We start from the raw sequence: 16,223 nt of genomic DNA, 5'->3' as shown, positions 1-16,223 counted from the left end.
TTAATAAAAAAAGGTGAAATAACTGAAAACATGTTTTATATTCTAGTTTCTTCAAAATAGCCACCCTTTGCTCTGATTACTGCTTTGCACACTCTTGGCATTCTCTCGATGAGCTTCAAGAGGTAGTCACCTGAAATGGTTTCCACTTCACAGGTGTGCCTTATCAGGGTTAATTAGTGGAATTTCTTGCTTCATCAATGGGGTTGGGACCATCAGTTGTGTTGCGCAGAAGTCAGGTTAATACACAGCCGACAGCCCTATTGGACAACTGTTAAAATTCATATTATGGTAAGAACCAATCAGCTAACTAAAGAAAAATGAGTGGCCGTCATTACTTTAAGAAATGAAGGTCAGTCAGTCCGGAAAATTGCAAAAACTTTAAATGTGTCCCCAAGTGGAGTCGCAAAAACCATCAAGCGCTACAACGAAACTGGCACACATGAGGACCGACCCAGGAAAGGAAGACCAAGAGTCACCTCTGCTTCTGAGGATAAGTTCATCCGAGTCACCAGCCTCAGAAATGGCAAGTTAACAGCAGCTCAGATCAGAGACCAGATGAATGCCACACAGAGTTCTAGCAGCAGACCCATCTCTAGAACAACTGTTAAGAGGAGACTGCGCGAATCAGGCCTTCATGGTCAAATAGCTGCTAGGAAACCACTGCTAAGGAGAGGCAACAAGCAGAAGAGATTTGTTTGGGCCAAGAAACACAAGGAATGGACATTAGACCAGTGGAAATCTGTGCTTTGGTCTGATGAGTCCAAATTTGAGATCTTTGGTTCCAACCGCCGTGTCTTTGTGAGACGCAGAAAAGGTGAACGGATGGATTCCACATGCCTGGTTCCCACTGTGAAGCATGGAGGAGGAGGTGTGATGGTGTGGGGGTGTTTTGCTGGTGACACTGTTGGGGATTTATTCAAAATTGAAGGCACACTGAACCAGCATGGCTACCACAGCATCCTGCAGCGACATGCCATCCCATCCGGTTTATTTAGTTGACGATCATTTATTTTTCAACAGGACAATGACCCCAAACACACCTCCAGGCTGTGTAAGGGCTATTTGACCAAGAAGGAGAGTGATGGAGTGCCGCGGCAGATGACCTGGCCTCCACAGTCACCGGACCTGAACCCAATCGAGATGGTTTGGGGTGAGCTGGACCGCAGAGTGAAGGCAAAGGGGCCAACAAGTGCTAAACACCTCTGGGAACTCCTTCAAGACTGTTGGAAAACCATTTCAGGTGACTACCTCTTGAAGCTCATGGAGAGAATGCCAAGAGTGTGCAAAGCAGTAATCAGAGCAAAGGGTGGCTATTTTGAAGAAACTATAATATAAAACATGTTTTCAGTTATTTCACCTTTTTTTGTTAAGTACATAACTCCACATGTGTTCATTCATAGTTTTGATGCCTTCAGTGAGAATCTACAATGTAAATAGTCATGAAAATAAAGAAAACGCATTGAATGAGAAGGTGTGTCCAAACTTTTGGCCTGTACTGTACGATAAAATTGCTATAAACAGTACTTTAGCAGAGTGTTTACTTACTATTATGTGACCGGCAGCCATCTTGAATTCGTAAGTCGGGTTTGATGCTGTTGCTCCAAATTTCTGAGTTGGAAATCCGAACTCAGGGTGCACTTGAGGACAGGTGTTGTGGTGCGTTCATTTTGTACTCGGAGGTCGGAAATTTAAACTCGAACGCACCCTGAAATTTTATTTCCAACTCGGAAACTCGGAGCAGCCACATCAAACCTGACTTACGAATTCAAAATGGCTGCCGGTTGTTTCTCTTTCAGTTATGGGGTCCCTATAAGCCCTGCGTGCTTATAGTATGTGCAAACAAGTACACGCGGGTATATCACAGCATTCAGGGATGGGCAGTATTTCTATTACTTGTATTTAAAATACGTATTTCAATTACATTTGAGTATTTTGTAATTTGTATTTGATAAGGCCGATAAAAAGCAAATGTAATTTGCAACAAAATACTTTTGAGTGGAGTAATTTTGTATTTAAAATACTCAAAATACTTTCTCCACGAATCAAAAAACAAAAATAACAGGCTACACATTCTTATAATATTGGATGTAACAATATTTTTTATTTTTATTTGTTTATAATTTTTTTTTTTTTATCTATATGTTTTTTTAAACTTGGGCCATTCAATGTGCCCTTCACTGACCTAGTGGTCTGTTTTACTGGACTGTGCATAACATAGGACATTGTATGTTGTTGTGGTTGATGCCTGGGATGAGTATGGTACAAATGAATTGCCTCACGTGGGATCAATAAAGTTGTCTGAATCTAAATCTAAATCAATAAATAATATTTTAGGGTAGCCTACACCAAGCGCAGATTTGCAATAGCTGCAACCAGATTTGCTACTGCCATTAATGGATGAATCATGGTTGTTCTCTCTGGCATAGTTACTTGTGGTCTCTAATTGCAGCATGTACATTTTGAGCATTTTTGGTCAAGGACTTTTTGAGTTATTCACAAAAAGATTTGAATTGGTTAGTATAGCGCCACCTATGGACGAATCGTGGGCATTCTTTCTGGTATAGTTACTCATGGTCTCTAATTGCAGTGTGCAAATTTTGAGCATTTTTGGTCAAGGACTTTTTGAGTTATTCAAGAAAAGCTTTGTCGACCGACCGACAGAGTGACCTATAGAGCTGCGGGTCGCTGCTAAAAAGAGAAAAAAAAGTATTTCCTGTATTTGAAAATACAAAATACATGTATTTTATTTTGATACATTTATTTGAGGAGTATTTTGTATTTTGTATCAAAATACATTTTGATGTATTTTTGCCCATCTCTGACAGCATTCACTGTATTCTTTTCTCCAAAGATCATTTACTCGACGCCTGCTACACTCTGCACCTCTTACACATTCTCCTGTTGAAATACTGTAAAAAGAAAAAAGTGGCATTTTCTTAATTTTTATTACATCCATTATTTATATATTTACGTGTCTTTGTCCTCCTTTGTTCCTTTTGTTCAACACAGTCAATCCAACAGTGCCTGTGCTGTTTTGAAAAAACGTGTGAAATCTAATGAAAAAGCTGTACTAGGTGATCAAGACCGGGGGCGTCAACTGCGTAGGATCCATACTGAAAAAGTACATATGGACAAAAGTCAAAAATGGCATGTGCCAAAAAATGTTTGACAATTTCTACAGTTAGGCTTTCACCTCACCATCTGTGTCGCCAATTTCCCGTCTCCAAACTGTTCATAAGCATGGGTCAAAGTTTCTCCCATCAAGTCTTTTTTTTATAGATCACAACTTTTGCGTGGGAAGTGGCGTACAGCTCCTTGAGGTCTCGCTGTGTGCCTACATACACAGAGACCCCAGGTGGATCCCAGTTTCACTGAGTGTGTTTTAGCAATTTCGTAGAGCTGGAATATAAAAAAGGTGCATATAGTGCATAAAATAAGCATCAAAATAGAGTTTGTGCCACGGGAGGCTCCTCCAGATCCCCTGAAAGAGGCCCAGGGTAATTATTCATGTATTAATTATCAAGGTTTATTTATTAACTCGCTCCTGACCTCGTGTCATGTCAGCATGGGTTTCCTCCAGGTGCTCCCACATGTTCTCCTCGTGTCAGCATGGGTTTCCTCCAGGTGCTCCCACATGTTCTCCCCATGTCAGTGTGGGTTTCCTCCAGGTGCTCCCACATGTTCTCCCCATGTCAGCGTGGGTTTCCTCCAGGTGCTCCCACATGTTCTCCCCATGTCAGCATGGGTTTCCTCCAGGTGCTCCCACATGTTCTCCTCGTGTCAGCATGGGTTTCCTCCAGGTGCTCCCACATGTTCTCCCCATGTCAGTGTGGGTTTCCTCCAGGTGCTCCCACATGTTCTCTCCATGTCAGCATGGGTTTCCTCCAGGTGCTCCTACATGTTCTCCCCATGTCAGCGTGGGTTTCCTCCAGGTGCTCCCACATGTTCTCCTCGTGTCAGCGTGGGTTTCCTCCAGGTGCTCCCACATGTTCTCCCCATGTCAGTGTGGGTTTCCTCCAGGTGCTCCCACATGTTCTCCCCATGTCAGTGTGGGTTTCCTCCAGGTGCTCCCACATGTTCTCCCCGTGTCAACGTGGGTTTCCTCCAGGTACTCCAGCTTCCTCCCACAGTCCAAAGACATGCAGGTTAATTGGTGACTCTAAATTCTCCATAGGTGTGAATGTGAGTGTGAATGGTTGTCTGTCTCTATGTGTCAGCCCTGTGATAGTCTGCTGACCTGTCCAGGGTGAACCCTGCCTCTCGCCCAATGTCAGAACCAACCTGACTGCAAAATCGTACCGGATGTAGTAGAACATCCTGGTATTTTTGGCACACTGCAATTGACATACGATATATTTGGGCATACTAAATCTATTTCTGGCATACTGTATAGTGTGGTAGTGAGGGTATTGGGATGCACAGCAGCTGTTGGTGGTGGGGACAAGATGTGCGGCAGGTCTAAAAGCAGTTTCAGTCCCATATTTAACTGAAAAAGAATAATTATAATTTAAAAAAGTCCACTTGGCTGCTCTCAGACATCACTATAGATAACACAAGTCGTTTTTTTATGTGCGAACACCGTGAAATATTCTTAGTAAAAACATTTTTCTACATCTGCTCACTCCTGCCAAATGTCTCATTCCTTCAGTGTGAGCTGAACATGCTGATGTCAGAGTTATGAGAAATCAGTAAGATTTATAACAGGCCTCTGCAGGGAAACCAAACACTTGTGACCCACCACACTGTTCCTTCATTTGAACAGTTAACGTGAACGCCTTCACATAGTTTTATGATCCACAGCCTGCCAATAGGATTCAGGTGGAGTGAAGCTCAGAGTTGATCAACAGCTCAGAGCGTGTTGAGGCAGGACGCAGTGCCTCACTCTGCCTTTGCTTCATCCTCCGTCTGTGAGGAAACCTCAGAGCACCTCTAATTACCACAAGCGTCTGACATTTTAAACTGCTGTCCCATCTCATCTCCACACTGGATCATCAGTAGACGTGTGACTGGAGTTATGTGACAATGCAGGACAAGGCCAACACGGATTCACAAGACAAACCAGAGGGAGAGATCAGTGATCGACGTGTGCAGCAGCCTCAAGGTACTGTGAAGAGAAACTCTGTTTGATACTGTTTTTAATAACATGTTAAATCGCTTTACTGTACTGTAAAAAGAGTTTTAAACAACAGTTTTAAACAATTCAACGTCTGTCTCTTAACTAAATTTCCTGAGTCATTCTCCAGGTAGCTGTTCTTGGCACTGATGCATCTGATTGCCCAATCATGCACTTTTTCTTTTTCACTTGTTGATGATTTACTGCTAAAATATTCTCATGTGTGTCATGTAAAATAAATGATACAAAGGACAGTAAAATAATTATGAAGTCTTAGGGTTAACACTTATGTGCCATTTCCTACATTCTGTCCAACACATCCAACACCAAATCTCTTTTAAATCAACTGAAAATACTGCATTCAGTTGTCGAACTATATTTTCAGTGTCCTTGTTTCTCCCCAGATGAGAGGACAGCAGTGCGGACGAGAGCCTTCACCAGGTGGATGAATGTGTTCTTGCAGAGAGTAAGACACAAATCAATACAGATTTACTGTCACATTATGCTTTAGCTCATATAAATACAGTCATCGCTAAGGTTTATCATTTATTTCCAGCGTGATCCTCCGGTCGAAGTGCACAACCTGTTCACAGACATCCAGGATGGCAGGATACTGATGGCTCTGCTGGAGGAGCTGTCCGGATGCAAGCTGGTAAGAGTCGAGTTACACAGTGGAAATATAATATAGTGCTGTTAAGTTATCCAATGTGTCCCTGGTTCATTTGGAAGTGTTTGTGAGCCTATAGGAAAACTCATAATACTCTGTTTCCACCCAAAATATAATGTTGGAGATTAATAACTTTCCCATGTCTGTACAGCAAATATGAAGCTACAGTCAGCATCAATTAGCTTAGCTTAGCACAAAGACTGGAAAGAAGATTGAAAAAGTAGTCTGGCTCTGTTTGTAGGTAACAAAATACACCTACCAGCACCATTAAAGGGATAGTGCACCAAAAAATGAAAATTCAGCCATTATCTACTCACCCATATGCCGAGGGAGGCTCAGGTGAAGTTTTAGAGTCCTCACATCCCTTGCGGAGATCCAAGGGGAGAGTTGGTAGCAACACAACTCCACCTAATTCAGGCTCATTGTAGCCTGTAGCTCTAACTGCCTCTCTGTGCACTGAGCTCATGTGTGTGCGCTTGCGCAAGACCGTAAGACATGGGCACCGCCTTCATGTGTGTTCATGTGCTTTCGCTGGTCTCGCGTGCAAGCGCATGGTGCACAGAGAGGCAGTCAGAGCTACAGGCTACAATGAGGCTAAAAACAGAGTTCAGATGACATTTTTCCAAACAACTTTTTATGTCGGGGCTTCAGGACACTTGGATCACTACGGACAAGCAGTATGGAGATATTTTGTGGTTTCAATTATGTGTTCTTGGACGTTTTAATCTGGGGCGCCATCATCCTGCATTAGGTGCAGTCGTGTTGCTACCCACTCTCCCCTGTGATCTCCGCAAGGGATGTGAGTACTCTAAAACTTCACCTGAGCCTCCCTCGGCGTATGGGTGAGTAGATAATGGCTGAATTTTCATTTTTAGGTGTACTATCCCTTTAAAGCGCGGCCAAGAAAAAGCAACAAAAAATAACTTAAAAACTTAAAAAATAGCTATTTTTTGTGTTTCCTTTGGACAGTGCCAAGCTGTTCACTGTCTTTACGTTGGACAGTGCTAACCAGCTGCTGGCGTATAGCTTCATATAGGCCTACTGCGTATATGACAGTACATCTAACTATCAGCAATTAAGCAAATAAGTGTGTTTCTCCAACTATGCAAAATGACCAGTTTCACTGTCGGGATTTGATCCATTTGGTCAGATAACATTTTCAGTCTAGAAGAGCAGCAGGATAAATTTGTTTCATCCCCATTCAAGTTAGCAGAGGTCTAAACCAGAAGTATCAGCTTGGTTGGTGGAGGTTAGCCTCTCAAATGGTGGAAGTGTCCACTGCAGCTGCTCTGTGAGCCCAAAGATGTGGATGATCTGGAGATTTTACTCCTGAGAAAAGTCAAACTTTTTGGCTTCTTAACTTTCATAGGAATCAACAGGGCCCTGTCACCAACGTTGTATCCAGTTCTCTTTATACATCCAAAGGTTAGGCTGTTTAAAAAGATGGAGCTCAATAAACGTGAAGCCAAGAACATCTGGAATGCCCCCTGGTGGCTGGCTGCAAAATAGTCCATAAACCCTGCCCCCTCCATGTTTGTGGATGGGACATGGGCCCAACTGAAAGATCAAAGTAGATGTGAAATACATTTTCCCCAAAGATGATCTTGGTCATTTTATGTAATTCATGTGTTCATTTGTCCTGATAAGTTTGGTTCTAATTAGTTATTTGATGCTATAAAAAAGGGAATTAAGGTCAAGACTCACAGCTGAGGGTATCAGTCAGTTTGCTTGGACCTGTGAATGGGCAGGAAGTTGATTGCAGCTCCACTTCCCGATCGCTTCTGTGCAGACTCCAAATGACGTCACCCATGCAGGATGGAAGTGTATCCAGGATAGTTTGGCTTCATTTTCGTGCAGCAGGAGGAAGTGAAGATGTGTCGTCCATCTTTATATACTGTCTATACAGACATATGCAGTATTTTTCAAGCCATTTGAGAATATGGGATGCCTAAAAATCTGCACATGATGTGGGAAAAAGTCTGACAGTGTCTAGGGACACTCTAAGGAAAACAAATCTTCCTTTAGACAAGAGCCTGCATCCAATTTTGTATGCAATTGTTCTCCAACTGTCTTCATCATTCTGAGAGCAGAACACAAATGAGGATGACTAATTTTCACTCCTACCACCTAAAAAGAGGCAAAAATTGTCTGATTTTTAAATTGCACAACATAGGTAGAGTAGTAATTTGTCTTAAAAAGCATTGCTAATCTCAAGTCATAATAATCTGGGCTGCTTTAATTGCAAATCAAATTGCAAATCTTCACTGCTCTGAATTGAATTTTCAGCCAACAGAAGAACATTTACTTTCAGATGTCTTCGGGGAAATCTCTGCCCCTGCTTACACATTCCTTCTGTAATATCTTTTATTAGCTTTACAGGTTCAGGGCGTCGTCTCACCGCATTTTCAGACTGAACAATATTTCCAAGGCCCTGGCTTTCCTGGATGATCGACATGTGAGTCTGTTAACTTGCAAGTCAACACAGTGATACTGCCTTGACGTGTATTACAGTGTGTTACATTTGAATCTGGACAGACTAGATTTCAGCTGATGTCTCCTCCCTGTTGTGTCCTCAGGTGAAGCTGCTTGGCATCGATGCCTCCGGTATTGCTGATGGGCTTCCTGCTGTTGTTTTGAACCTAATCTGGAACATGATCCTATTTTTCCAGGCGGGTGTTTTTTTTATCCCATCATCTATCATTCTGATGTGTTCATGTTTTATTTCGCACCTCACCTGGGTGTTTGTCGTTGTCACTGACCTTACATACACTCCTCTGTTTCACTCTAATAACGCAGGTAAAGGAGGTGACGGGAGACCTCCAGAGGCATTTGTCTTCCAGCCTCTCCTCCTTATCAATGAGCAGTTACCCCTCCTCCGGCGACCTCTCACCCCAGCCAAATGACATTGGCAGCTACTCCTGCAGCACCCTGCCAAGCAAAGGCAGAAAGGCTGCCAGAAAGCCAAAGTACCACGGGAAAGCAATCAAAACTCTCCTGCAGTGGGTCCAAAGATGCACATCAAAGTGAGTCAGAAAAAGATCCAAGCGCTTACAGGGCCATCTTTGTCAACAAAATCTCTCAACCCAAAGCAAATACCTTTACATCCCATAGGCTGTATAAAATAATGGATGTAGCCACTGTGACGTCACCTTTGTCTTTGTGGACTGTTATTTTAAAGCCTCAAGCTTGGCATTTTGGCAGTCGTTATCTTGGTTTTTTGGAGTTAGAAGTGTCCATATGTGGACAAGAGGGTGGAGATAACCCCACTGCTAGCTGCTAGCTTGGTTAGCATGGTGCATTTATAGCAGAGGTGTGGACTTGAGTTACATGACATGGACTCAAGTCACAAATTTGATGACTTTAGATTTGACTTCACAAAATCAGAAAAAGATTTGCTACTTGACTTGGACTTTAACACCAATGATTTCTGCCTACACTTGGAGCCAACACTTGACATCCTACCCCAAGTCTAAAGATTTAAGAGTATGCTATTTTAAGTGTGTCAAGGATCACTTTATACCCCTTCATTTCCTGAATCAAGTAACATTCCCAGCAAGACTTAACTACCAGATCCACTTTGTTTGACCAATCAAAGCATCCAGTCAAGCTGCAGGAGGGAACCATAAGGAAGTAACATTAAGCTACTGAGCGCCATTTGGAAAAAAATTATACCAAAGATAATTTTAGAGACATACAAAAACTACACGATGGTCAACAAAAAACAACCTGCAGTGTACAAAATGTATGGGTTAAAAATTACAGTCTTCCATCTTCTGCAGACCTTTTGCACAAAGAATAGTAAGTCAAAGCTAATGTAAGTGTGATTAGCGAGCTAATGTTTAGCTTAACAAATGCATTCGCATCCCAGCTCGTCAAATATCATCGTTTTGCCAGTGGACATTAATATCTAAATATGACACGCTAGGTATCATTCTGCATTAGGGGCATAGTCTTTTTCAAAATACACTTACAGTGTTGGCAAAACACCTAATTTTTATGTTTATTTCCTTGTGCAACAAAAACGTGTAGTCAGATCTAGGAAAAAAAACATCATGGTTTTGACTTAACACAGAAAGTAAACACGGGGCTCACAGGTGAAAGTTTTGTTGGACCCATCCAACCCCCCCTCCCCCCACACCCCTCCGCCCCCGCTATACAGGGACTTTTCTGGTCTTTATATGACATTGTTTCCAGCGGTGTTACAAGCTGACACTGCCCATCGCCATATCATTTTGCCGCGAAAGGTGCCTTTGTGCGCAGGTATCTGACAATGAAATAACTGACAAAGTGGTTGTACGTGATGAGTTTAGGCTACACTACCTGTCCAACGTTGTTGCAGTAGCAACATCTTGTCATTGGATGGCACCCACCTGTCACTCAAAGCCGCCACGCATTGCTTAACTTTAAGCCTTAACAACATTTAAACAGGTGAGTTCTTTAAAGATTCACCCCTGTACAGTTGTCATGAATGTTGAAATTAGCCACAGAGACCAAACTGTTTTTTGCACCCGGCTGTAAACATGTTTATTTCTGCTGTAAAGTTAAGCATTTTAACATAGAGGTCTATGAGGATTGACTTGCTCTTGGAGCCAGCCTCAAGTGGACATTAGAGGAACTGCAGTTTTTGCCATTTCTGTATTGGCGTCATTTTTTAGCCCCAGAGGTCGCTGCTCGATACAACCACAGTGCGTGAAGCAAAATGTATAATCTGACTGTGCTGAAGTTATGTTTCTCTTTTATGCAATTATCAATCTGCAGGTTTGGGGTGGACGTGCATGACTTTGGGAAGAGCTGGAGGAGTGGGCTGGCATTCCTGGCCATGATTAAGTCTTTAAACCCAGCCTTGGTTGACCTGAGGGAGAGTCTGTCCAGAGAGCCAAGAGAAAACATTCAGCTGGCCTTCACGATAGCCAGTCACAGTTTGGATATTCCACCTCTGCTGGAGCCTGAAGGTAAAGACTTGCTGAGTAGAAAGGACTTCACATTGACCCATTTTCATCCACAAAGACAAATACCCTTCTGCACCTTCGCCCACTTAGCGTAGGTGCTAGAGGTTAATCAAAAACACCTTGCAAACCAATTCAGAAGTTGATCTTGCCAGAAATGAGCAACATTGCTGTGTGCCAGTGTGATTGTATCTTCAGTACCACACAGAGGCTCAAACTGGCCCTCCAACAGCAGGATGGCCTCTTTAGTAACAGTCCACCTTGCTCGCGTGTGAAAACTGTCTATTCTTCTTTCCGCAGATGTGTTGGGCACTTCACCAGATGAGCGGTCCATCATCACCTATGTGTCCATGTTCCTGACGGATTACTCAGGCACAGACAAGGTTAGTACGGCTCTGAATAGTTTGGCATTGTTGCTTTTCATCCTTATTGCTGAGCGTTAGATGATAAAATTAATACAATACTCATATCAGTCAGTTGAATATGAAGCTACCACCAGCCAGACGGAACAGACGGGGAGCTACAGAGTCATATAAACACCTTAAAAAAATGAAATATTGGACCTGTCCTTTAATATCTAGGTGATGTATCAATCTTCCATCTAACTCTCACTAATAAACTCTACATTACAGTGTCATACAGCAGATCTTGGAGTTCTTGAGATCCCAAATTTTGGATCGCTTGAGTCCGTCAGCTTTGGAGAGACCCTCGCTGATGACCCAGAGGCCCAAGCTTTGCTCCAAGGCATGGAGAAGTCCAGTGAGCAGGGACTGTGGAAACGATGGGCCAGAAGATCCTCAGGGAGCCCCCGCACCACCCTGCTTTCTGCAAGTGAGGCCACGTCACCGTTCAATAAAAAGACAAGCAGGAGTCGAGGCATTTTACAGCCACCCAGTCCGCTGGACGCAGGCATTGGCAGCCCGGAGATCCGATCATGGATGGAGAAAGCGTCTGCGGAGCAGAGCTACAGCAAGCCAAGAGTGGATGAAAGTCACTTTTCTTTGAGCTCAGAGGAAGGAATCTACAACTTGTCAGCGCTGGACTCAGACGAGGAAGAAGCCTACAGCTACATCCTGGATCTGAATAAAGAGGTTTTCCCACCGTATAATCAGCTGAAGAGACAAGTGCCAAGAGTTGAGGAGGAAACAGAGGAAGAAATGCTCCTGAACGGACAGCAGACTGAACATCTGGAGATATTCGAGACGTTAAACGGCAGCGGATCTAAACATCAAGAAGGCTCACTGGAACAAAATGTTGATTCAGAAGTCAGGGCTCAGTCAGTCCTTCACAGGGCGTTTGATAGGGACACAGATAAAAGTAGTTCCAGAGAGACGGCAAACGGCATAGCTGTGTTTGACGTGCAGCCAGAGGAAGACAGCACAGAGGAACGTAAAGATGAGACAGTTGTTCGAGGACAGAGTAATGATGATGGCAATCATTGTGAGGAAGAGAAGGAGGAGGAGGAGAAGACAGAAAATACTAGATTGGTGAAATGTGGTGAAAGAGAGGCTCTAGTGGATGAAACCGAGAACACAAAGCTTCTTGAAGCAGCTAGTTGGAAGACAGAGGTTGAGGATGACACTGATAGAGGGCTTTTTGAAAAATGTGGACAAGTGAGTGAAAAGAGAACAATGGACGAAGAAGATGAGGCAGAGAATGTGACGATATTTAAGGAAGTCCAGGACAGAATGTTAGGGAGAGAAAAAGAGGAAGAGGATAGTGTAAAAGAGGAAGATGGTCAGCAGAGTGTTGTGAGCTCAGAAAGCTTTAAGGTTGGAGTAAATGAAAAAATATTAACTGACGAGGTTGTATGTGGGGCAAGATGGGCCGGAGCGACTCATGCAAAAGAACAAAATGACGGGAAAGACGATGCCCCTGAAATGGAAGATTTAACTTGTGAAGATGAAGACAAGGACAGATACGGTGCTGAAGTCATGAATTCAGTGGACTCTGAAGCAATGAGAACAGAAGAGGAGAAAGACGGGGAATTAAGGATTAAAAGACGTAAGCTCACTGAGAAGACGGCGACAACAGACCATCCCAATGAAACAGCCCAAAAAAATGACACTAATGGAGGTGTTAACGTCCATGATGGTGAGCGATGGACTCCTGCCTATGGTGCAACTTCTCCATCATTCAGGTAGGTCATGGCATTTATGATGTACTCCTGTGGTTCCCAACTGGTCCAGCCATGAGGTCCAGATTTCTCCTTAGCCATTAGTTCAAGGTCAACACAGTTTAATACATTCAGCGTCATACTTGTGTTCGGCCATGTCATCGAGCTAGTTTGCTGTCTCTGTCAAGAAGTTGTCCATTAGTCACTGACTCTACGACAGGAAACGGCACTTCAAAATAAAAGTGCAGTGCCGGAAATTCACTGTACTCAAAAATGAAGTATGTTTTTTACAAACTTGACACGTTTGGGAGTCACTTGCGGTCCATTCAGAATGGACCCAAGGCCCACCAGTTGGGAACCACTGATCTACTTAACTTGCTTTGCCCAAGGGCCACTCAGGCTAATGACAGGAGGCCAGGAGCTAGGTCATAAACAAACACTTTCTACTGTCTATGCAGTAGAAAGACACACATACCCAATTGAAATCTGTGCTACCTGGGGGAAACAGAGAAAGAGGACTGTGGCATCACTTTTGCTGAATAGGTAGAAAACCAACAACTACGGCAATGCACTGCACCAAACCAGACAAAGAAAGGCACCCGCTGGTGGGTGATGTAATGCTGAACTGACACAATGGTGGCCGGCTGGCAACAAACAAGAGAAAACATCCACCTGTAGAGCTGGAGAACTGCCGTTTTTAGACGTGCACACATGCGAGTTTCAGAGCCACCGTTCTAGATGCCAGTACCAGACCCTCAATCCAAGTGTAACCTCTTTCTCAGCTTACCGGACCGTAGTTGGGAACAGGCTGGCTTTTTAACATTAATTTAAGCCTTGCTGGTCAGTAGCTGGTAACTAGCCTCTAGCGGTCTGGACCAGTCTGCAAAAGGAAGGATGGCGAGGCATTCGGGTGCTGTTCATGCCCTGAGCTCATCTAGACACTTAATTCCAGAGATGGGGACTCGAGTCATTGTGACTTGGACTCCAGTCGACTCGAGTCGCTGTTTTGATGACTTGTGACTTGACTTGACTTGACAAAAAATAAAAGACTTGAGACTTGACTCGGACTTGGAAGTTAAAGACTTGGGACTTGACTTGACTTGAGACATGACGACTTGAATGACTTGAGTGTTATTCACATCATGTTTTCGGTTAGAATACAAAATTAATAAATTAATTTAAAAAATAATGTCGATTACCCGGTAGGAGCACAGGCTGAGAATGGCGTTGTCATGATTGGATCACTACCCTGTCAATCAGTCATGCCCTCTCTACGTACCTTACGTGTTTATTGGAGAAACAGGCCCTCTTATATCAGATAGGCATCAACATGTCAGCAGGAGGGGTACCAAGAGTCATTGTCTTCGGCTTTTGGAATTACCATTATTACGGCAAAAGACGAACAGCACAGTGCAAGACATGCGTCTTGCGTCTAAACATCTCGGACAGCCAGGCGACAACTTTAAACTTTGTTCATCATTTGAAGAGCCATTCTGCCCAGTAAGTGCTTGTCAATTAGCTAACATTATCTGGTTAGTCGATAGTTAGCTAATGTTAGCTTGATACGATACGGGGTGGGGTGGGGGAGTGGGTCGGTTTGGTGGAACTTGTTTTTTAATTTATTTGCTAACATTAACCCCAGAAAACATGAGCGAACATTCCGACCGGTTCATCACAAGACCGGCTGTACGTTTTATGAACAAGCAACACAGGGTTAAATGAGCTAAATGGGTGATTTTGGCCGCTGGTTAGTGTGTGTGTGTGTGTGTGTGTGCGCGCGCGCGCGCACAAGCATGGGGGTCATCCCTGCAAAGTAAACATTATTCTACTGCTATCATCACTCGTTGCTGTGTGCGGCACCCGAGAGAGCTGCTTTCCTCCACACACACACTGAAGCACACATCACAGCCTCACACCGCCCTTAAAAGGTGAGCTGGTAACACAAGACACACTGTAGGGTTTGTCAAAACATTAAAATGCCTTTATTTTACATGGAAATATAGATTTAAAAAACAGACCAACGCGTTGTGTCTCACGGGTCTTCATTAGGGTTGCACTGGTCTTTTTTATCTGTATTGCCATATAAAATAAAGGCATTTAAATTTAGTTTAGTTTGTGTTATTGAGTGACTTTCAGAGCCAAGGTGGCATCCACAGCAGTATGTCGGTTTATATGCAGCAACGACATCATGCAGAAGCCTACACAGGTCATGTGGAGAAAAAGTTTTCAGAGGGGCATGGCAAATAGCATTTGGTGCTTAAATATAAGTACTTCAGCCAAACTTCAGATTTTCTGGATTTGAATACATCAGGAACACTTCTGAAAGCTACAGAATCACATAAAAACACTTTAACATGCTGTGTTTGACTGCATTACTTTCTATTTCTTCATAATAAACATGACAATAAAATGCCTATTTCCAGTCTGAATCCATCACTCCTGTGTTTTATCTCCTCTCCAACAGAGCAGAGGGATTCACTCTTCACTCTTCAGCCGCCTCTTGTGACATAACCCCATCAGAGCTGGAAATGCTCGTGGTCCTGTGGATCCTGCTCTTCTGCTGCTTCATCCTACCTCAGCTGAACTTCTGAGTCCCTCCTGCGGTGCTCCCTCCCTATTAAGATATGCTTATTAGCCCAGTTCCCACTAACGAGCCAAACAAGGACACTCAGGGCTGACTCTTTATCTGTGTCACTAAATTTCCCTCAAGGCAACATTTAATGATTGTGTTTGCTTTTTCGCTGCCAGCAGAAATAATTTGTCTTTTGGGTTATAGTTTCAGATAAAACACATGAATGCTGTTATCTCCATTATGACTCAGTTTGTCAGATACTTGGTCTCACACAACTCAAATTTTCAGACATGGTTTTTTATTTTTTCTGCATCTCCAAAATTCTGTCTGATTTATTTTTTCTGGCAGAAATCCTCCTTTCAATTTCAGTTGACTTTATCAACCACATGGCGGCAGCGCAGCATCACAGCAGAGACTGTCTCAGACGACAGACCGTCTCTGCAGCATTCTGTCGACTGCTGAGAATCCCATCTGACCTGCTGTTTAATTAGAAGCTGTACTGACACGCTGAGATTAAGCAGATAATATTTAATGAGCACTCTGACATTTCGCACTCAGAACGTATACATTGCCATTGTTTTGATCAACAATGTTGACTTTTTACTTGACTTTTCTGTGACTATGAGATATAAATAATAATTCGTACTCTCATGTATCTTCTGGTCCTTTCCATGAGGTCAAATCAGAAATCAGCCTTGTAAATATTCTGTTTGAAGGTGCTGTAGATGCAATGGGGGAATTAGTATTCAACATGTCAACATTTTTTTCATTAAACATATTCTCAATGCAGCTATTCACATGAAATTTAC

General features: G+C 43.1%; 1 protein-coding gene across 1 annotated transcript; it reads left to right on the top strand.

The window, feature by feature from the left end:
• Nucleotides 1–4,891: 4,891 nt before the first annotated feature.
• Nucleotides 4,892–16,154, top strand: clmnb (calmin b). Its single transcript, XM_049590116.1, has 10 exons — nt 4,892–5,101; nt 5,518–5,579; nt 5,670–5,765; nt 8,152–8,235; nt 8,357–8,449; nt 8,577–8,803; nt 10,539–10,732; nt 11,027–11,109; nt 11,359–12,866; nt 15,307–16,154. Exons 1-10 carry the CDS (start codon nt 5,023–5,025, stop codon nt 15,431–15,433), a joined length of 2,553 nt encoding a protein of 850 aa, XP_049446073.1. The 5' UTR covers nt 4,892–5,022; the 3' UTR covers nt 15,434–16,154.
• The last annotated feature ends 69 nt before the right edge of the window (nt 16,155–16,223 follow it).

The sequence above is a fragment of the Epinephelus fuscoguttatus genome, linkage group LG11, assembly GCF_011397635.1.
Source record: "Epinephelus fuscoguttatus linkage group LG11, E.fuscoguttatus.final_Chr_v1".
Taxonomy (NCBI): domain Eukaryota; kingdom Metazoa; phylum Chordata; class Actinopteri; order Perciformes; family Serranidae; genus Epinephelus; species Epinephelus fuscoguttatus.
The sequence above is the reverse complement of the archived record's forward strand: the minus strand, read 5'-3'. Positions and strand labels throughout refer to the sequence as shown.